This window comes from Hippoglossus hippoglossus, chromosome 23 (genome assembly GCF_009819705.1).
Source record: "Hippoglossus hippoglossus isolate fHipHip1 chromosome 23, fHipHip1.pri, whole genome shotgun sequence".
Lineage (NCBI taxonomy): Eukaryota > Metazoa > Chordata > Actinopteri > Pleuronectiformes > Pleuronectidae > Hippoglossus > Hippoglossus hippoglossus.
In genome coordinates, this window is record NC_047173.1 from 14,142,834 (window position 1) to 14,165,937 (window position 23,104).

The 23,104-nt window shown below is 45.7% G+C and overlaps 1 protein-coding gene across 9 annotated transcripts in view; it reads right to left on the minus strand.

Moving 5' to 3' along the window:
* The window catches only part of magi2a (membrane associated guanylate kinase, WW and PDZ domain containing 2a), a 176,817-nt gene that overhangs the window by 18,437 nt on the left and 135,276 nt on the right, over positions 1-23,104 (minus strand). For 5 of the 9 annotated variants that reach the window (XM_034578120.1, XM_034578122.1, XM_034578121.1 and 2 more), the window contains exons 7-12: positions 21,993-22,050; positions 20,709-20,830; positions 19,511-19,825; positions 18,443-18,625; positions 12,309-12,995; positions 1,890-1,921 (exon numbers count right to left, since the gene is read on the minus strand). In XM_034578120.1, coding sequence (XP_034434011.1) covers positions 1,890-1,921; positions 12,309-12,995; positions 18,443-18,625; positions 19,511-19,825; positions 20,709-20,830; positions 21,993-22,050 — 1,397 coding nt within the window. The remainder of the gene's footprint in view (positions 1-1,889; positions 1,922-12,308; positions 12,996-18,442; positions 18,626-19,510; positions 19,826-20,708; positions 20,831-21,992; positions 22,051-23,104) is intronic. The other 4 variants (XM_034578125.1, XM_034578124.1, XM_034578128.1 and 1 more) reach the window with 2 other exon arrangements.

Sequence of the window (23,104 nt, forward strand, 5' to 3'; positions counted from 1 at the left end):
GAAGTGTGAGAGATGGATCCGGAGGGAGCGATAAGCTGTTTGAAACCGAGTCGGGAGACCGGCTGCATATGGCACACTTTAATATCGAGAATTATGGGGGCATCTGGTTCAAGATGTACTGAGAATAAATATCAGCTCCATAAAAGCTCCGGGCCAGAATCAAAAGCGTTCCCATTCGTTATGGTTTGAGTCGAGCCATTGATGTGAAGCACGTCTGCACGGGGGCCGGGCTGCAGAGACTGGAGACCTTGTTACGGCTGAGATGAGACGGCTGCATCCTCATCTCTCTTTCGCTCTGTCTGTCTCTTTAATGTCTGTTTGTTTTAAGACTTTTAAAGCAAGCACACACTAGAGCTGCTTCCAGACACGCAATGAACTCTGGAGGAGGTGAATTCGTGAACATAAATGTCCGAGCGAGAGCCTCCGGATTATCTGAGGACTTTCTCCACCTGTATATAATAGCATAAAGTCCACATTAAGTCCGTGGAGTCCGATGTGAGAACACAGAAGGTGCTGAATCTGACAGATAAACCTCGATGAGCTCATTTGCAAATGTAACTCTCAGTGGCTCAGGGCTGCGCTCGGCTGCAGGTCGATATGACAATTATATCAATTCCCTGTTCTTCCCTTATTAGTCGAGTTTCCTCCATATTTCCTTCTCATAGCTGTGGAAGTCTTCCTGTAACAAATGATATCCAATTAAACTGAGACTGAACTCTGTGTGTGTGTGTGTGTGTGTGTGTGTGTGTGTGTGTGTGTGTGTGTGTGTGTGTGTGTGTGTGTAGGGGGGGTGTACAGCAGCTGGGGGAGAGGGGCAGGGCAGCAACAAATTACCACCAGGGGGTAAAAAGAAGAGTGAGGCTCTGCACGCTGGCTGCTGCACTGTGATGTTCAAAGCTTTTCCCTCAGAGCTCAGAATCACACTTATTCCGAGGGAGATGCAGGAGATTGATAAAATAGAGAGGGAGCAGAGATGATGAACAATGGGGGGGATTCCAAGGGACGGGGCGACTTTAAAGCTGCACAATGGAGGTTTGTTTCTAGGCCGTTGGTGGCGATCCAGGACGGGGACAACATGATCCGGGGTCAGGGGCTGGTCAGAGCGGCGCTGGCAGGACGTCCAGGCATGAAATGGATTACACACATAGTTGCACAAAGAGAAACAAAGAACGACGAGCAGAAACATTCATGTGTGGGCATGTGAGGGTGAGAAATGTAAAAGACAGAGGGAATCTGATCTAAGAGGATGTTTGGTGGGCGGAGTTGTTGCTGAGCCTCGGGAGAGCGCGATACTACAGGAATGTGTTTGTAGCAGCACAGGAAGCAGCAAGAGGGGTTTTTACTTTAATGTGATAAAAGGAAATAAAGGTGAAAGGAAAGATAAATGACCGGGAAGGAAGTGTAAGGTATAAAAAAGCTTTCAGAAATTAGAAAGATGTTGTGAAATGAAGGTTAAAAAAAGTGACGCAAATGCATCTGGGCCACGCCAAAGCACTCATCACATTACAGACAGACAGCAGCACTACAGCTGTGGCATAATTCAAACATGGATGTGCAGATAACCCTGATGGCACCGAGTCGGGGCCATGAATCAAGTCTGACGAGCGGGATCAAGAGTCTCGGGGTGTTATGAGTGCGCTACTTGACCTTTTTGCCATCTCACAGCAATAAAGGAGGGACAGCTATCAAGGGCTAGCTGCTATAAAAGCCACGGACATGGAGTGAATCATCAGTAGAGTTAGTACGACGATGGAGGGACAGAAAAGTCATTTCTGGGGAGCAGAAGAGTCGATGTGATTATAGCACGTCTGCAGCCGCTGCCACTAAAATCTATATCGATGCTTCAAAAGCTGGGGACGGTCCAGATTTTGGAAGCTGATGCATGTTACCTGCTTAGGGATCTTCCAGGGTGAATAGTGACCTGCAATGTCGAGAGAACAAAAATATGATTTAGACTGAAAAGGGAAAAGGTGGCAGAGACAGAGCAGGAAATGTGAGGTTTAATTTTAGCCATGAAGCCTCTTTTTTCCGAGGGATTTTTGCAGATATCAGAATGAAGAAGAAAAAATCCCATTATTGAATTGCAGAGAAAGCTAATAAAAATAAGAAAGTGACATGAAAACAGCGAGAATGGTTGAAATGATAAAGAAAAAGAAGTGCTCACTCAAACAGGATAAAAAGCGGAAGATGGTGAATAAATATATGAGGCACAAACTTATTGTGAGGGGAGAGAGGGATTAATTTAAGACCTCAGAAAAAAGCTTCTCTAATGTGAAGTATCTTCATATCGAAAAGTGATAAAAAATAAACCTATGGGCTTGGAAGCAGCAACAGATTCATCTTTCAACAGTGATGAGGATTTTCATAAACCGTGCGATTTCTTTTGTTTGTAACGATTCAAAGTTTAAAATGCGTTGCAGCTCTTAATGGGATTTATATCTGATTTTCATTTAAGGTGCTTCAGGATGAATGTGACACATTCAAGTCGTTTCGGTTTGTAAAACAAAGTAAAGGCCACGAGTTTCCCTTTGACTTCCCCATTCAGTTATCAGTGGACTTTAAACAGGGACGTCACTTCTGCTGTTTACAAGCACAACATCCAGATCTCCACCCTGGACAGAAGCAGCTGACACCAGTACATTCACAAACACATGCACACACACACACACACACTCACAGTAATGAAACATGATCCAGCACTATTTCTGTAGTAAAATTTACAGGAGTGTGTAAAAAAAAAACACAAGCATGCTCCATCTTCTTGATTCAATTTCTCCCCTTCTTGATTTCCACGTGCTGCCATCTTCTCCCCTCTGGGAACAAGCATCTGCATATGGACGGATCAAATTATGAGGGTGACTACTTGACTTATGAGCCAGACTTCCCAGTCTGGGCCTGGCCGGGCTCCAGTCCCACTGCTACAACATTCGTCTCGCTGATTCACGAGTCAAACGGTGACAACACGGAAATGAACACATAAAAACCACACAGTGAAATCTGGCAGTTTTTCAGAATGTTAGCGACTCGCAGCCAGAATAAGCCAATTAAAATTTTAAAGATCAAAACGAAAAAAGCCTCAATGCTAATTTCACATTTAGTGCACGGGGGAGATATGTTATCAGCCCCAAAACAAGAAAGAAGGAAGTACAATAAGGGGAAGAAGCACAGAAAGGACCTTTTCTTTTATTCCCAAAGAGGCCACTTGAGTGAAAAGCTAAAATACCGACAGCGACAACAGCCCTCGTACTGAAACCTGAGCTGAGCGGTGCAGACAGAAGGGAGCGGCACCACCAGGCATCGCTGACCGCAGGGATCCTCGGGGTAGAGTCACTGTTAACTCGGGCGGACCAAGCATTTAGTCGGAAGCGGGTGTCACTGTGCCCCACGGCTGGAAGTGGAGAAGGGGCGAGCGACAGAGAGAAAGACTGAGAGGAGGAGACAGAGAGAGAGGGAGTGAAAGGAGCTGTCCGTGGTGCTGAAAGCCCAGAGCCTGAATGCTCATACATGAACCCTGTGGAGTTCAACTCACACTTATCACACTACGCTAACCGGTTACGTTTTATCTCCTTCATTCAAAGAGCATGATCTTTGAATTGAGCTGCTTTCAGACATGGACTGAACCCCAGAATATACCCTGCTCGTACTTAAGATGTCCTGCACTGCAGCTTCAGCTCTTCTCCTCACGTGAAATGTCGGCTCTGTTTTTTTTTGGTGTGCAAGTCTGTCGAACTTCCCCAAGAGAATAAAATGTCAGGTGCTACCACCGCCGCCACCCCCCCTCGCAACGTTTCCTTTGCAGATATTGCAAGTAGCCGCGGACGTTGTTTGGAGTAGGAAGTGTGAAATACCTCCGTACAGCCGACTCTTTGGCTCACTCCTCGTTGTTGCTCACTCCATGTTGTTGCTCTGTGTGTTTGTTGTGAGTCAAGTCTACCGGCATGCGACGCAAAAATAGAATTGAAGTGAATAGATCAGCCCCATTGTGCGATACCCCCGAGTGTGAAATCAATGAGTCCTGCTCTCAAACTGAGAGACCACACTCTTAAGACAAGATAGTAAACATACTGGTTAGCTGCCCTGATGCCACAGTTAGTCTTCTGTGTGATACATGCAGGACCAGTAGAACACCAACAATGAGAGCAGATTATCCCACTTCAAATATCTTCACAGTGATTCACCCTCCGCCCCTTACACCCCCCCCCCCCCCCCCCCCGGCACAGCTTCAGGTAGTGATGAATGAGATCGGCTGCAGTCGAGCCTCGTTTTCAATTTGAGTTCAGAAAAAGTCCAATTAAAGAGTTCTGAGTCGGGGAGTGTTTCTGCTCCAAGGGTGCAGAGTCCTCCAGGTTCTCTGTGGCGATAATGGTGCTGTTGTGATCAGACTCCAGCGACACACACAGACTTTGCAATGTGACAACTGAGGGAAAAGATTAATGTGGGAGGACGAGAAGAAAACTCAAAAAGTAAAAGAGTGAAAAATGAGAAAATCTTTTTACCTCATCATAATTTGCTGTTTGCTTGAAATGTTAAATAATCTCTCAAAACGTCCTTTTGCCGAAGGGCTTTTACATAATTGTTTCTTTGGCTATTTCTTGTATGTTTATTTTCCGTTTTTCTTACATTAATAACATAGAGACTCAAGATATGTGGCATATTCACTTATACTTAAACCTTAAATGCCATAAAATAAGTATTGTTTACCGTGTGTACAGACAAAGTACCTCAATAAATATATGCTTGTATGATTCAGCTGCATTAACGTGCACAGACTAGACTCACAGAGAAAGTCTGTATTTTAGATTTTCTCAAAAGATTATTTGATTCACTTCAAACCAGGCAGGTGGGTTGCTGATGACTTGACCGTGAAGTTTTTTTTATTAGCTGAGTGGTTCTTACAACTCTTAGTAGTTGTAAAAATGTTCACGGTTACTCATCATCAAATTTCTAAAAGCCAACCGTGACAAAAGATCTGCTCTGGGAGAAGAAAAGAAAGCAACGACTGACACGTAAGACTAATGCACGCACACGCACACACACGCACACGTTTAAAACCATTTGACACACATGATGCTGCATTTGTTCACCGAGACAAAAAAAACACAAATCTCTTTAATTCCACAATGAGAGGCTACCTCTGGCCCTTCAATTATTCAAATGAGGCTACGACAACACTAGAATTTGTGGCAGCACACATGAATTTTTCAGACCTTTATGAATATGCATCTGCACCTCACGGGGAAGACTGGCAGCTCCACAGCAGAAAACTGTGCAGCTCAATTAAAGAAACGCCTGCTCCACGTTCGCCAGATGTTTAAATAAAAAATTGTAGCTGTGTGCAAAACAAATTGTTTGCAAAGTTTAATATGGATGATATTAAAGCTGAAAACTGAACAATTTGTTTAATCACGCGAATGCAATCACTGCGTAATCACTCCAGCCCATTAAAACCCAAATAGGAGCGCTTGATTTGTTTAAGAGGCAACCAAGGTTAGTAATTCTCCTCCTCACACACACGGGGAGGAGATGGGCGCCCATCTTTAGCTCCTGTGATTTAATTTTGACGGCAACGAGGCAGAAAAACAAACATCCAGTTTTCCTAACCGCTCCGAGTGCTGCAAAGATCTGAGCTCAGCGTCTGGCCGTTAATGCACAGCCCCCGGACGTCTCCCTGGGGCCGACCGGGTGGAATATCGATCCCTGGCAGGCAGCTCCTCCACGGTTTGGAGCATCTGGGGACAGAAGTGTGAACATGGCTGACAGTCTGCGGTCCACAGGCAGAACGCCAAAGTCATCACTCTTTTGCTTTCTCCTCCATTTTTCTTTCTCTCTTTTGCTTCCAACTATACTATCTTACAGACACACACAACACACACACACACATATCCAATGAATCACTGTCTAGTTGCACAGCGATTCCCTCAGAGGCTGAAGGAGGCTCTGTGAGTCAAACTCTTCTTCTTCTCGTCTTTTCTCGACAAAGCTGACCTTCACCTGAGGGCCGCATGTTTTCTAAAGCAGCCTCTGGTCATCTCAGTGCATGAGACCCGTCTCAGGTGAGAAGCCAGAACCGCGCGGCTGATTCATAATGCGCACGTTACCCATGATAGTACAAGAGAGGGGAGTTTATGTAAGTGTGCGGAGGATGGTGCACAGAACGCCGCCTCAGGATATGTGCGAACAAGACGAGGCAAGTGTGCCTGGCCGTCGTGTAGGTGTGCGTACAACCTGTGTGAATCAAACCATGTGGCCCGGAGATTCTGTGTGAGTGTGTGGGCGGGTGGCGGCGAGGGGAGAGTGCGGTGTGTTAGTGGAAGCTAAATGGACGAGAGAGCAAGTGAACGAGCTGAAAGTCTCTGGCGCTAATTACGGCGCCGCGTCTCTGCTGGTTGGCTCGGCGATGACACAGACTGTTAATGGTCAGATAGCTGCTAATGAGGCTGTCTGACACGCGCACACACGCGCGCGCACACACACACACACACACACACACACACACACACACACACACACACACACACACACACACACACACACACACACACACACACACACACACACACACACACACACACACACACACACACACACAATAATTACAGATAATGAGAAACAGGGTCCCCCATTTGCTTGGCAAAAATGGCCCGGGAGTCAAAGTCAAATTTAAGGGACGCTTAATAGTATAACTTTGTTACGAGCGTGGGGTTGTCAAGGAGACGCGACTTAATTGAGTGGATAGTTTGATCATAAATGGCTCCAATTTTGGGGACGGTCAACTTGGCTCTAATGACGTGCATTTGATGGCGAGCTCTTTGGGAGTCGTGACACAAAAAATGTGTTTTGTAAAAAAAAAAAAAAGAAGATCTACATCATTACATTAACATCCAAAACTAATTATGTGTGGGACAGTGCAGCCATTTGACCCCAGCTAATAGATTTAGCTCAAGATTAAAAGCGGCCCTCAAAGAAATAATATCCCGACAGACACAGGCTACTTAGAGTAACCCAGTGAGCTCGGAAAAAGGCTGGATGATCACATTATCGTACATTATGAATTATTGATCGTACAGAGGGCACAATTATCGTACAAATACAATAATTATCGCACATCTGGCAACACTGGTTTAACGGTTACTCTTTTGAGGATTTGCTATATTTTGCTGATAAACAAAGGGTCGGGACAGTGTGGCCTACGAAAAAACCTAATTTGGTATAAGTTGCCGGTGCATTAGTGACATCTGGTGGCAAAATATTGTGCATACAAGCTTTAAATGCTGCAACAGCTACAATGAGTTTGACGTGGACTGTAAATTACTGACTAAAGATTAAACTAAAAGTAAATGACCCTCACTACCAACATGATAATGGCTGAACTTAACCAAAGTGTAATTGATTCAGAATATCAGGTTATGTGTCATTATCACAACCATTATTATTGTGAGAAAATACATTCACTAGCCAGCAGGAGGTGTAACTTTCCAGTTTAAGATCCGTCTTCCTGGTTCACTTTGCTGAAGACTATTAAATATCACATTCTGCTCACAGCCTTTAGCGTGGCCGGCTAAATGAAAGGCTCCATCTTCTTTTACAACCACCTGTGAAGCCTGTGCTCTGTTTGCACTGAGCAGATCTCCAGATTACTCTGTGTGGTGCAGAATGGAAAAGGCTTCTATCTGACTGCGCGTCTGGTTAACGATGATTTTAACAAACCTACAGCTAAATGATGAGACACGGGTATCAACATTATTCTGGCGATGACATATTGATGGTAGGAAGCTACGTGCACCCTCTGCCGTCGCCTGCTTCCTGTGTCCATGACAACACCGAGCCAAGCATGACGGTGTCTTTCTCTGTGTTTAATTCTCACTCTATACACTCGATTATGTACCACTCCTGAATTTACTTTTCAAAGGAGATGTGTTTAACAGTAGTTAGTGTGTCGCCATAGCAACAAATATGTAAAATATCCACCATGAAGGTGTATATGTCGTCAGTCCCGCCTCCTTGAGTGTGTCGTAGCTTCGTCCGAAGGATAAAGGGAAAGTATTTGTAAAAAGTGTCAGTCACAGAGAAGTATGCTCACTCACATTCCTCTGACTCGTCTCACTGACTCGTCTCACTGACTCAGTCCTTCAGAACAGAGCGATGAGCTCGTCCCTGAACTGGCAAATAGTTTTCCTGAGCTCGACAGTCGTTTGACGGATTCCAGTCGGTTTCCTCTCGTCCTGTGATGCGGGAGAAGGTGGAACATCAGTCCAGCCACATGGTGACAGTTTTATAATGATAGCTACTCTGACACATCTTATACTTTAATCCATAAAGTCAGTTTCCTCGTCCACATATCATGAAAGGAAATTGATTCGAACAGTTTCTACGGTGGATTCGCTGATGAAAAATATTGATTTCAAAACACTAATGAAGTTTCACTCTCACATCAGATTTAATTGGAAACAAAACTATAATGAAACTGGATGAACTTTTAGCAAAGGAAAGTGCAGTCGATACTACGCAGCCTAGTGCCATTCAGGCACGTGTTATACCTGCTGCCCACCAGAGGATTATTGGGACGGTTGCAGGTCGGTAGTGTGAAGAGTTCACAGACAGCTTAATGTCACCGCCGGAATCTTAAATGGTGAATATCAAACATGTTTGGGGAGAAACATTAACACTGTAGGAAGCCATGTTTTAGTTATAAACACAAGTTTGGTGACACTTCTCGTTAGTTTGCTCAGTTCACAGTAAAAAAGGACAAACTTGTGGAATTGTGGCAACAGTATGAGAGCTTGTTTTTTATATCTTTCATTACATACAAAACATTACACAAACAAACAGCTGACAACAGTCCGCCTCCATGTTTGTTGTGTATCCTGCAGCCATGTTTGATGAGGTGAGTTTCTGTGAGTTCCCAAGTCTCTGGAGTCTCTTAGTGTTTGTACGTTCTCACAATTAAAAGATTAAAAGTCGGTCTCCTCTGTCGTTGTGTCTGTCGTCTCCCACGTTTTTAAATCAGTTAAGATTTTTAAATCCTCCAGTTTGCAGCAGACATAAGGTATAAACCTCCTGAGCTCCATATTTCAATGGGATTATTAGTCATCATTAATTATTCAGTCAGTTATTTCACAGATTAATAGAAAGCTGAGTATGGGGTAAATTTATGTCGCAATCATGTATCTTATATAGTTTTTAATATGATCAATGTTTTGAGGAGATGTCTCTTGTACGCTACATCATTTTTTAATACGATTTTTAAGTATACCCCAGATGATATTAGTGTCTTCATATACGAGGAAACTAATTATGTAGAATTACAGCCTGAGGGGGAAGTGAAGCCTCCTTCCTGTCCGTGTACGATTTGAGGAGCGTGGAAAACATTTGTCGGTGAGTTGAGGAGGTTTGAGGGAGGATGTGCGACTCGCGCTGCTGAGAGGAGACAGCGGAGATTTAAACTAAATGAAAGTCATAAACAAGGTGGAGTTGACATCTTGACGAGAGGCTCTCACTTCCTGTGTTAGTTACTGCTACTGTCTGTTGTGTTGTATTGTGTTCGAGTACAAGGAGAAGTGACTCTTCCTTTCAATCACCCCGTGCTCCTCCGCGGCTTGTGAGCAATAAATATCTACGGAAAGTCTGAACGCTGTCGACTCTCATCAGCACCAGAGGAGAAACAGGGTTTTCAAGGTTCCAAGTCGAAAAATCCAGAGTCGATTCAATGTCTCGAAAAATATTGACAATTGGGTTTGATTTCTTGCAAAATGCTTCTCATGTTGCTTTTGTGAGCAGTTAGTGATGACACAACAAACAGCCCCCCCCCCCGTCAACCAGAGGTTAACCTCAACACAACCAACATCACAAGACTTTTAACAAAAATAACTAAATCATTGGCTTTTTGCACATAAAAATATATATCTGTGGTTTTCTGCGCGGCCCCTCGTCTCATTATTTAAGAGAAAAGAAGAAAACAAAGATTACAAAGGCTTGATTGTGACAGTTTCTCTCCCAGGAGGCTCACACGTCTCTGATCTTAATGAGCTTAAAGTCTGACACTGGTTAAATCCCCTAAAATACTCTCGAGAGACATCTGAGACACGAGCAGGATATTCTGGCACGTTTTTCTCAGCCTTGCTCATTTCTACATATGTTTGCAGTCGTGCCACTGTACGAGCAGCCTCTTCTTTTTCCACCTCTGGCACCCACAGCTTGTCACGTCACAGGAAAATCAACACAAACAGATGTGACACAGCAACCTGGTGTATTGTTGTGTGTAGTAGAGCTGAGCCACATCCAGGTTTGGAATAATGAGATGAAATACAGCACGTAAATAAGGTTGCTATTTCCTCCGCGGGCCAACGGGTGGATTTTTTTCGAAGGGAGCGCTTGTTTTCGACCTTCTAAAGCTCCGTGGCGAGTGAAGACCCCGGACAGATGGCGGGAGGGCTTCGCCGTTAGCTCCCAGCGCAGATGGGAGATTGTGTGTTTTTATGTTTCGTGTGTGGGGAGTGTGTTGACAGATTGGTGATGTTTGAGACGGTGGCACACAACTTCTGACCTTTCCCATGTGTGCACGTATGGCTGACGATGTCACAGACGTACCGGCCACAAAAATATTTATTTTCTCTCGTAGTGGAGCAGGGGGAAAAAATCTACATTTTTATAAATATGTTCACTCTGTGTGTTCTCTTCTCTTCGGGTTTGTTGGCTCGCTGCTTCATGACGGGGACACGGGCAGACTAATAAAGAAATAAATGGCAATAAATCCATTCAGAGGACGCCGCTGACCTTTGTGGGCGAGTCTCAGCGGTGTCAGTGGCACCAGGCGGCTGGCATCATGACTGGTATGTGACATTACACGACACAAAGAGGCCAGATGCAGAAGTACAAATTGGTTCCACAAAGAGAAGCACAAGTAGCACTGGTTTCCCAAATCATCCCATGAGTTCACGTAGAGAATGAATGAATAAATCGAGGACAGGTTAAATCAACAACAACTGCTTCAGAGAAAGACATTAGCTGCGTCTCAATTCAGAGGCTGCATCCTTTCAAGGTCTGGTCTACAGAGGATTAACGTTATTGCAGCTGAAGATGGACACGACACAAACGTTTTAATGTGCTTTGGTGTTTTGAGATTCGTGCGATTAGCTGTTCGATTGAAATGGTTTGTCTCTAAAACGCAATGACTCCTGGGATAGGATCCACCTGTTGGAGCCTTTGTTTCTCGGGGACGCATTTGTCTGCCACACTAGTCGGAGCCTTTCAAACAGGACAGTCTAGTCAGGCCGCTGTGATGTAATGCGTCTTCAGATGCAGCCTCTGAATTGAGACACGGCTCTTATCTGTGCGGTTGACGGAGGGACGCTGATGCTGATTCAAGATTTAATTAAAATCGTAAACGTTTTTACTCTTCAGTGAGCCATCGCTTATGTTTCGTCAAATCAGTCGTACAAGCGACACTGAATCTCTTTCTTTCAATGTCAAAGTCATCACTAGTCAACTGTGAAAAGGTTTCTGCTTGTTTTAGAGAGCGAATGTAGATGCATCTGCACATAATCTGCCCCAACACACACACACACACACACACACACACACACACACACACACACACACACACACACACACACACACACACACACACACACACACACACACACACACACACACACACACACTCTCTCAGAAAACTGTCATCTACCTGTGGATTCTGCAAATAACAAACCTGTGTGTGACTCATGACAGAGTGCAGCGCATAATTATGATTGTCAGAGGGCCACAGTCTGAAAAACACAGGGCTGGAAGCACTTTTGTGCCATTTGCAGTCTGCCAGTATTTGGTGTAAAAACTCAGGTGTTTCTGACATGCCCTCATTTCTGGGCTTTTATTCGTAGTGGAAATAAAATGTTGGGTAAAATCCGCCCCATGCATGAAACTGTCATGATAAAAACATGAAAAAGTGGCTTTGAAAATAGCTCAGTGCTGTAAAAGCATGTTGTCCACCGCGGCTCAGCGAGCGGAGGGGAGCCGGGTCTATTTAACTGAGGTGAAAGACGGGGTTTTTCTCCCTGAGCAGAGAAGAGAGGAGCTGTGCATTAGTCAGCCATTGTGGAGCTCTGCAGAACTATAATGGGTTTCTGTGGTCTTTGAGCCGGGTCACACACACACTCACACACTTAGTAATAATAGCAAAGGATGACATAGATGAAAAGGCAGAGAGAGCCGCAGCTAGAAAGACAAATAGGAAATAGATGGGGAGAGATTCAAGCGCTCCTGCTGAGCCAACACTCCTCCAACGCCATGTCGACCTGCGGCCGCCGTCTTACCTGTTCCCCCTCTCTGCACCACCAGGCTGGTCTCGGATCCGACGGCACACTCCTTGAGCAGCTCCACCACCTGTGTGTGTGTGAATCCCTGAACCGGCTGCTTGTTAATCTCCACGATCAGATCCGCCTCGCACAGGCCCGGGCAGCCCTGAGGCTCCAGCACCTGTTTAACGCGCTGGCCCGTGGCGCTGTCGGCGATAGTGAAGCCAAAGCCGTCCGCTCCCTTCACCATGGTGAGGGTCAGCAGCTCCCCCTGGGTCGCCCCCGACGACGCCATGGAGACGCTGTCGGGAGGCGTGGTGCCAGTGGTGGGCGGGAGGGAGCCGTCCAAGTGGGTGTCGCCTGGATGAGGCGGGAGGAGCTGCTGGGCGTTGACCTGGTCCTGACTGGGGTCCGTGACGAAGCGAGCCGTGCGGGAGAGATATTCCAGGTAGTTGTCGTAGCCCGTCCTGCCGTTCACCATGATGGGCCGCTGCTCCATGATGCCCAGCGGGGAGATGATGGTGGTGGTGGTGGTGGTGTTGTTGTTGGTGTTGGCAGCTTCCTCCGGGTCGTAGGGCAGAGGATAACCACGACACAACACCAGCGTCACGCTTTGGCCGATGGGCACCGACTGGAAGAGCTTAACCACGTCGGCATGGGTGGTGCCCAGGACGCACACGTCGTTGATGTAGACGATGACATCGCCTGCAGACCAAAGAAGAGAGAGACATGGTGGTCAGGTGTAAATCGTGGAAGGTTTGACAAACTGAAACGATATTAACAGCCACTAATTACTGAAAGAATTACTGAATCTATTTCCATGAACTTCAGTGGAGGGCTGAGCTATGAACCAAAGAGGAAACCATTACATTTTGGATGAATCTGGATCAAGACATGGATCCAGGATCCCAAAAAATCGAATCAGTTAATTGCAGCGACCTTGACCTTTGACCTTCAACCATCAAAATCGAATCAGCTCATCATTTAGTCAAACTTCAACCAAATTTAAAGAAATTCCCTCGATGCAGTCTTGAGATATTGTGTACGACCCTCACTGAGTTACAGCCGGTGGTGAACCAGTGCCTGGAGCTGAGATCCGGACTTTTCCACATCTCAATCAGCGCCGTCTCCCTCAGAGACATCGACCACGACCACAGATAAACACGACCACAGATAAACACGACCACAGATAAAAACGCCTTATCTGCCTTTCAAATGTGAAAGATGACGAGAGGCTAAAACGTTTGTCTTTCACGGCACACAGGGATTTTTTATTTGCTTACTCCAACACACTGCACTGTAGATAAAACCTCGCTGACAATTAAATGTTCCCACACAAAGAGGCTCCGCATCCAGATGACTAAATATAGTGTTTTGTGCAGGCACCATGCAGGTTTTTAAAAACACCCAGCGAGTGGGAACACGAGGCAAGATCCACACTAAAGTCTTACAAACAGCATTTACCTGCGTTGATAATGAAAACAATTATTTTTCTAATTGCAGGGATAATTGTCGTGCTCTTTAGAGAGCGGCGGCTGGAGGAGACTGTGAGCGCGCGTGTTGCTGAGGAAAACAAAGATCCTTCAGGATTAATAAGCAAAGCGCGTGCTGCAGTGATTGGCCCTCACCTCGCTAACCACCAGCCCCGTCCTGTTCAATTCTCTTAAAACGTGAGTGGGAGACTATTACAGCACTAATGACTGGGTCAGTAAAGGTAATTCACATCGATTCCCTGGATTGACTGTGGAGCGGGCGCCGAGCTACCGACCCGGCTGAGTGACGGCAGTAAACCCAAGTTAAGATATCACCAAAATGTTCCCTCCCCCTCTCTCTCTCACTGTAAACTGTGATGCAGACAAACGCCGGCACTGACAGAGCGAGCTCACATCTCGAGGCAACGTGACGTGACAGAACTTTTAATTAATCCGGGCCGACATTTGCCTTGAGCGCCGGCGTCGGAATCAATAGTCGAGCAGCACACTGGCAGAAAACAAACGATGGAGCTGTGACCTCACAGCGCCCGGGCCACGACCATATCTCATTCTTTATGAGCAGGCAGGGAGGACAGAGAAGGAGGCATTGAGTTTTTTGTTTTCACAGAGACAGAAAGCTCTAAACTCACAGGCGTCCATGCATGATCGTACCTGACGGATCAGTTCATCATCATCTGCAGCAGCCGTGCTTTTATCAGCCAGGATTTACGGCACTTTCACGCTTACTTTGTTTGGGCCCGACCTTCGGACTTTAGAGTTTAGTCGGAACCGAAATAACAGACCAGTGAAAACCAAAAAGAGGTGGTTTCGGTTAATTTGCAGTGTTTAAACATTTATTCTGATAATTCAGATAATTCATGCAGGTAGTAAAACAACAACGATATAAGAGTGGCAACAAAATTAAAGGAGTGAATCAGTCCATTCGTCTTCTTCCCTCAAACAGAGAGAATACTAACCAACACACAGATGACAGACGCACGCCCGTCTACAAACAAATCAATGTCAAGCAGAGGGAGATGCAAACCATGCAGGAGATGACGACAGGATGTGTTGATGCCAAATCATCGAATGTAAACAAAGACACAAACGTTGGTTCAGACCTCAGGTGAGAAAACGCTCTTAGAAAAACAGTCTCTGCCTCGAACACAATCAATCGTTTCAAGGGTCTCTGGGGACCCAGGCAAAAGGGACCTGGGGAGGGGGGGCCTGCACAGTTGTTGTTGCTGTGGACATAATCAGCTGTTCTTGAGGGGGGGGCTCTTTGCTCGGGGCCTCAATGCCATTGTGAATACGATGAAGATGAGATTCACTTACATCTGAAGGACACAGCATCTCTTTCAAGACGGATTGTTCCTGATTTTCTTTCTCCTCATCAAAGTTTATAGATTCTATGAACTGTGCGAGCACGAAGTCCTACAAGAATTCCGACCGGCTCGCGTTGTTCAGTTTTCAGTTCTGACTCGTTGATATTTCTCAGAAAACGCAAAGACAGAAACAAACATCCTACTGTTCTCCACGTCTGGTTTTAATCCAAACTCCATTGTTTCAAATATTACTGCAGATTCCCGAGGGCTGGGCGAACTTCAAGCGAAGCAATCTCATGTTTGATTTTTTCTGAAGAGGAAGAATCCGTTTAGCATTTTTTGCAGAAAAAGGCACAAAAACTAAATATTAAAGCAAGATAAATTCCCCAGAAAGTAGTAAAAAAAGATCCATCTTGTTACTCCTTGACACTTCTTGACACTTTGTATAATCTGCAATCAACATGGCTACAGAAGCACTGCGGCTTTTGTGAGTGCTGTAAAAATGAGCCTTGATCAGGTCACGAACACAGACTGGTGGATGAAGGTGGAGAGAAATGAACACATCAGAGAGAGCGGAGACAAAACTTCTCGCTCACGGCCGCCATACATCCGCTCTCCATCTATTATAACGGCTCCTGCTGGTCCCTTTGTGTATTCTAAATCACGCTGACCTTAACGCCACGCTCGCCGGGACCAAGGCCCCAGCAGCTAATTCATCTCTCATTGTCCCATCCTTGCACATTCCTTATGACACATTCATCTCCAGCTAATGGTGTGTTCAAGAGTCTGCGGACGTAAAGGTCTTTGTGGCCCCTGCCGAGAAGACGGGGCCACGATAGAGTCTCAGCAGGGGGCCGGCATTTGTTAAAGACTGATATTTAGGGTGTCCGGTAAACTAGCTCAGTACAGAGAGTCAAAATCCTGTTGTGTTACTTCTGTCTGACATCAAGAACCAAAATAATTTTGACTTTGGTCTTTTCAGAATTATATATTCACAAATAAACTTTTATAATACACGAGAGGGAATAAAAACTGAAAAAGCATCATATAACTTCTTTCAATAGACGAAGTGAAGGAGAGGCAGGAGAGACATGCAGTAAAAAGTCTAAACAGGACCTGCTGCTCAAAGTGTAAACACCCATATAAGTTTTAACACACGCTAAGCTCAAACCATTAAATTCACACATTCTCTGTTGTCTGTCATTTCAATTGTGTGTTTTGTTCGGTGTTGTGGATGAAATAATGCACATTTGAGACTGAATAAGTCAAATTGTGAAATATTGGTGCCTGTTTCTCTCTCGTCTTATCTGAACCGAACACACACACTGTGGAGTCTGAATACAGAACAGCAGAGTGCTGCAGCAGTTCCACTCGTTTTAAAAACACTAACCCACTTGATTTTTCATTAACAGCCTCTAGCTTCCAAATTAAACCTCTTCACGTCAAGCACACACACAACTCAGAAATGTCACAGATAACGAACCCCTGCATTTCATATCTGTGGAGAAACATTTATCCTGCAGTCAATAAATTCTTTGAAAATATTCCGAACGGCTGCACTGTGCTAGAGCTGCAATATGCAATAGATCAGAAACTTCTCTGATGGCGGAGACAGCCCGGAGGTCGTCACACGGGAGAAAGCGACGCAAATTATCTATCTGGAGTCTGGGAAATTTCACACCTTCGCCGGACCGGGTTTCCCTAAGTGTGGGCTTGTGTGATCGTTAGAGCGCCGCGGCTGCAGAAGTAGGACACACAGTCCGGGGAGGAAGGGAGGAAGGGAGGAAGGGAGGAAGGGAGGAGGAGGAGGGAGGGAGTGAGGGAGGGAGGGAGTGAGGCAGAGATGGAGAGGAAGTGGCGGTGAGGAGACAGGAGGTGAGGGAGTTTAGTCTGGGGAGAGTACACAGGAAAATAAAAGAGAGATGGGGGGGGATGAGACCCAGAATGTTTTATATGCGGTTTTGTTTATTAGTCATCAAGATCTATTTCAGACTCCTGCTCTCACACAATTATACAACTTCCAGGGGATCATGGGTAATATTCACCAGTCACTGGTGTTTCAGTTCAGTGAGTCAAAACATTGACAAACGTTCTTTTTCTCTTTCCATGAAAACCTTATGAACCCGGAGCACGACAGAATGAATCACCACATGTTGGCTGCAGAGGGCGCTGTTGCTCAGTAAAAGTTACATAGTGTTGCTTTAAATTATCTCTAGAAAGGTATTTTCCAGATAACACAGGGACTTTGACCTTTGACTCTTTGATCACCAAACACTTATCAGTCCATCCTCGAGTCCGAGTAGATATTTGTGTCAAATTTGAAGAAATTCCCTCGAGGTGTTTGTGACATATTACGTTCACAAGAACTGGACGTGTGTACGGATGGACCTGAAAATGTAATTCCTCCGTCTACGGCCATCGTCCATATGGAGGGATAAATCATTTGCAGCAGATTTATGACGCAATATTCTAAGAGAAGAGTGTTAACACAACTTCAAGGTCATAGAACGATTCAAGCTTATTTTGGAAGGAGAGTTCTATCTTCACTAATGTCTGATAAATGACCAATAAACCCTCCGTGCCTGCTCCAGAGTTTACAGATAGAAACATAATCACAAGCTGATAACAGCGTAAAAAACCTGCTTTCTGCTATTCCCCTGACAAAAGCTGGTGTGTTCTGGTGTGTGTGTGTGTGTGTGTGTGTGTGTGTGTGTGTGTGCACATGTGCTGCAGTCCAACCCCATGTGGCCTCAACCAGCAGTGCTCATAAAGTCCCTTTCATGATTAATGGGAGAACAAAAACTCTGCAGTTGGTGCACGTGCACAAACACAAATACATGTAGGTATAGTGCAGGCTTGGCAAGATACACCTGCACGCACACATGCACATACACACACACACACACGCATGAACCACATTTGCATTACTGGTATAATTTGTGTGTTTGAATGAGGGACTGCACTTGTAGATATTTCATCTTGAACAGGAAGCTGCATTCATCTCTGTGTGAGCTGCACCGGTTTGATGAATTGTCGGCTCTTGTGCATTAAAGAAGGTAAATGTGTGAAATGGGAGGTTTGCACACGTGCACTTAACCTCACTACTAATGTACGGACCAGATGCTGCAGGAGTCAAACTTTCAAGGAGAAATCAGCGTATGAATTTTTAATGCCGACATTTACTGCGATAAAACTATGTTTTTATCATATTTATAAGTATGTGAACTTTCCAGCTGCAGGACGACAGAGGATGTCGCACCTTGATTTGTGAATATGGCCGTTAGAAATAAATGATCTTATCTTAAAGTTGTTTTTTGGTTTGTGAGCATCCCTGCTTTGTGTTTCTGTGTCTCACCTGTGGCCATTTTCCCGTCAGCTGCAGCCGGCCCGTCGGGGATGACGCTCTTGACCTGGAGGAATTCATCGGGCTCGTCGCCTCCGATGATCGTGAAGCCGAAGCCCATGTTGCTCTTTTGGAGCGGCGTGGACAAGAAGCTGCCTTTCAGCTGAGTCGGGTCCCGCGTGAACAGCGGCTTCTCTATTGAGGACACAAGAGAGAAACCCAATAACCACATGGAAACATCAATACTTCACAGGCTTTAAGGCAAAGGATGAAAGGGCCTGAAGTTTGGTGCAGGGCAGTGGTCGCAGGGTGGAGGCATGGGTAAAGCTTATCCAGTAGGTGAAGCCACAGGAAAACTGGCAGGGTATGATCTTAGCTGCAAAACAAATAACTTTGGACAGAGGTGAGGCTGCGGTGCTGGAAGCTGCATGTGGGCTTCAGCAGATTTGGCTCCCGTGCAGAGTCGAAATTAAAAAACAGAAGAAAGAAAAATCCCTCCTGGCAAAACACCAAACAATCGTCTGTTCCTCTCCTCCCATGCTGGGGGTGTGAAGGGGTGCAGAGGGTATCAGAGGTGCAGGTCTTCAGTCCCGTCCAGAGGAAGCCAAAAGAAGCAACATTGGGCACATGACATGCTGTCAATCAGGGATCAGTTCCAAGAGAAGATGCGTGGGAGGGTTAGGGAGGAACTGGGAGATTACTGGAGCAAGGGAGAGCTGGGGGCGGCGGGGAGGGGGACCTCTGGAGGAGAAGCGTCTTGTGCAGAATGAGAGGATCTCAGCCAACAAGCTTAGTCACACTTAAACAAGTCTCCCATCGTTTCACCTCAGAAAAGAGTCGCGGCTAGTGTTCTAGTTAACGTCCTTTGTTTGCCGTCGCTGGTCCAGACATCGACTGAGTGATTACACTCTCTGCCTGCTTCTGCCAGCCGATAAGACATGTCATGGTTCACACAAATCCTTCAGCAGCCTTCAGGGGAAAGCTTGCTTACAAGCTAGCATGCTTACAGTAAGTCAAAGGAGCGCAAGCAGCCATGAGGGCGACAGTCAGCCTCCGTTGCCTCTCTCTTGGCCTACTTACTGACGAAGTGCCACAGGGAGTAGGGGCTACAGACAGGCTGCTCTAGCACCACAGCGCAGGCGGAGGTGTGAAGTGGCTGCTGCTGCTGCCGTCGCTGCTGCCGCTGCAGTTGGTGGGGGCACATATTCATCCGCCGAGTCAGAACGCGCCGGAGCGGGGAGACGTCGGTGGAGGAGGAGGTAGCGTACACGGCGGCCCTGCGGCACAGAGTTGGCGAGCGCGAGAGGTCGCCCAGGCTGTGGCAGCGCTCGGGCACCGGGCCGACCTGCGTGAGGGCGGATCTGGGGAGGGTGGCACAGGGTTTGGCATCCTCCACTGGCATCGAGAGAAAAGAAGGAGGAGGAGGAGGGAGGATGAAGGTGGGGAGAGGGAGGAGAGAGAGCCTCAATGGAACGTACACAGAGTGTAACCACGGAGACAGGCTCTCGACTCTGGACTACTACGTTACTACGGAAACAAACCTCCTCTTCACCAGTCCAGACAGAGTTTTTCTAGCAGTGCATCCTACTGCTGGTGCAGAGTGAGCACTGGAATCAGGCAGCAACAAACCAGTGATTAAACAAAACAGTGAATCACATTGAATCCCACATGTTCAGTCGGGGACGAGTTTTATTCACACACAGACGTCTCCTCTGACTCGTCACTCAGATCTGTTTCTGTCAATCAACATAACAATAGTTTCTCTGGAAAGAGGGAAAGTGAATTTGGAAGAAGTAGAAAGTGAACGTGAGTTATTGAAATAACATTCAGAATTTTTTTTAAATGCAATTTGTAGCCTAACTGATTTATTTCTGGGCAAAATGTTATTCTAAATAAATCATTTAATCAAACGTTAACCTTCACCACAGAGGTCATATGTTCTCCTGTGTCTGATCTTTGATTTGTTTGTGAGCAGGATTGTGCAAACGCGGAGTTATACAGCCTTTATATTAGACCGTATAAGATCTATATATAAGATCTAGACAGTCATGTGTAGGATTGTTTGGCCTTGCAGAGGCACGCACTCTTCTACGTGCCATTCCAGTTCTTTATCTATTCCATGTAAGTGTTTGATAAATCTATATTTGAAGCTTTAACACTTTCAGATACAGATATAAGTAGCTTGAGAAACCGAACATACACATACAGACAGATAATGGGTCTGACTACACACAGAGAAACTGAGGAATCAGCTCAGACACCAGGGAGGTGCTCTCACCTCTGTAGATGGTGGGGAGGGGCAGTGAGGACAGACCCTGGCTTTGCATCTGCTGCTGCTGCTGGAGTCTCCTCTTGGCCTCCAGGACTGGGTTCTCGAACTGGGTCCTTCTGTTTATATGACTTTAATGACACAACAACAACAGAAGAGACGTTAGATTTCACAGGATCGCGCTGCACTGAACTCGGCCTCCCTGTCGACAGAGATCAGATCTGAAAACCCTGGCACTTCAGCCGCTGTCGCTGTGATGACTAATTAAACGGAAGGTCCCCAGATTATGTAACAGAGCTGCAGAAAGACTTTGCTGAGTAAAAAAAAGGAAAAGAAAAGACAGAAGAACAAACGACGGATTCAGAGCTTTTCTTCCGTCTTCTGAGCAGAATTGTGCGAGTCAGTGACTGTGAGGAAACCTGCACATGAAACACTGATTTCCTTCTGCGTCCCACGTCGTTCTTAATTTAGTTTGTAAGAGGGGAGATAGTCAACCACTACAAATACTGTAATTTGGCTGCGTGACATAATTAGTCATCATTAAATACTTCCCCCCCACTCTTTGAGACTGCACACACACACACACACTCTCTCTCTCCTTACCTTTTTAATGAACAACCCCCAGTATCACACTGAGAATACAAAAAACAGTATAATATATATTGAGTATATTGAGTATATTTTGACCTGTAGTTACATAATTTCAAGGTCTGGATGTTTACGTGACCGCAATGCAACGCAACAGAGTGTCTTGAGGGGGAGTGTGTGTGTGTGTGTGTGTGTGTGTGTGTGTGTGTGTGTGTGTGTGTGTGTGTGTGTGTGTCTGTGTGTGTGCAGTTCATATAGTCAAGTGTCTTTCTGGAGGATTTTTTGCCGCCCTCTTGTCTCAAAATAGGTCCTCGTCCCCGCGCCCCAGAGTTCAGAGCATCCAGCCAAAGAAATGACACTTGAGAACACGAGGGGAGTCGCAGCTCGATAGAGACGTTGTGAACACACGTGCAGAATGTTTAAAAAAGAGACGCTGATGAGCTCATCTGCACTGTGAGTATCTCTGACACAGAAATGTTGGACGAGCAGACAAAATAAAGTCCAGCACCCCCCTCCCTCCCCTCCCCTCCCCTCCGCCTGCAAACAAACAGTGAGCTGTCAGCAGGTAGACAGAGCGAGCAAACGCTTCCTGGCAGCAGCAGCAGCGCCTGGCTCTTCCTTATAAATATGATTAACACAGCACCAGCGGGCAACATTGAGAAATCAAAAGCAAGCCATTACATATTAAAGATGCAGCCGACTTACTCGACATAGTAGCTGCCGTAAATGGGGTCATCGATTTTCTCCCAGCCGTACGGAAGCTCTGCAAGAAAAAAAACCAAAAAGGAACAACAGCAGTGAGACAGGGGTAATGAAGGACTTGTTTATTCAGAGCACCTACAGCAGCATATCGATCTCGCATGAAAAACATTGCGGCGGCAGAATTAGTTTACAGCATCGCTTCCCTGTCTGTAATTACCAGGGTTTTCATGGAGCACTAACACGCTAACTGGAAGGCTCGTCTCGCTGTTTTTTTCGAGCGGGCCTCATGTTCGCGCTTGTGAATAATTCTTCAATCTCATCTTTTTATGAAAATTTGATGGCGACAAGACACGAGATAAAAAAAACACAAGCGTGTCACTTTGATTGATTTAAAGAGGCTACTGGCTCTTTAAAGCTCCGCATCAAAAGCCCCCCCCTCCCCTTTCAAAGAAACAAAGTTGCAAAATAACCCCAAATATTGAAAGATCTGGTGGCTGAATTTGAAGCGGTGAAATATTTATGCGCCGCATCTTCTCCCGCGCTGTAAATATTGTGTTTTGATGCAGGAACTTTGCATAGATTAACAGCAGGAACTGGAGCGAGCACAAACCCTCGGGGCATCGAACCTTCACAGTGTCGTTCCGTCGACTCAAAACGCTACCAGCTAAAGCGTTAACACGACGACAAATAACATATGACAGTCAATTAGTGGCAAATGACAGACAGATCAAAGCATCAATATTCCAACTCGGATTTCCATGATCTAATGTGCACAAACACATGAAACAGGAAGAGAATCTGTGTGTAGAAAAAAGTCAAACAATTAAAATAATAACTGCTGTTATCAAGACATGCATTATTCCTACTTTCTGAGTTCTATTAAATACAACAAGTACTTTTACTGAATACATGAGCATCTAAACTTTGACTAAACTGCCACAGGTTCACAGTACAGATGTGTAAAGTGCTTACATCGCTGTAAACCCACAACATCACACAACTCATCCACTCATCAGACGGTTTGTGGTTTGATTCCCGGCTCCTTCAGTCCACACATTGAAATGATCAAGAGGCAACAAACTGCCACAGATCCGTGTTCTCTCTACAGGGCATCT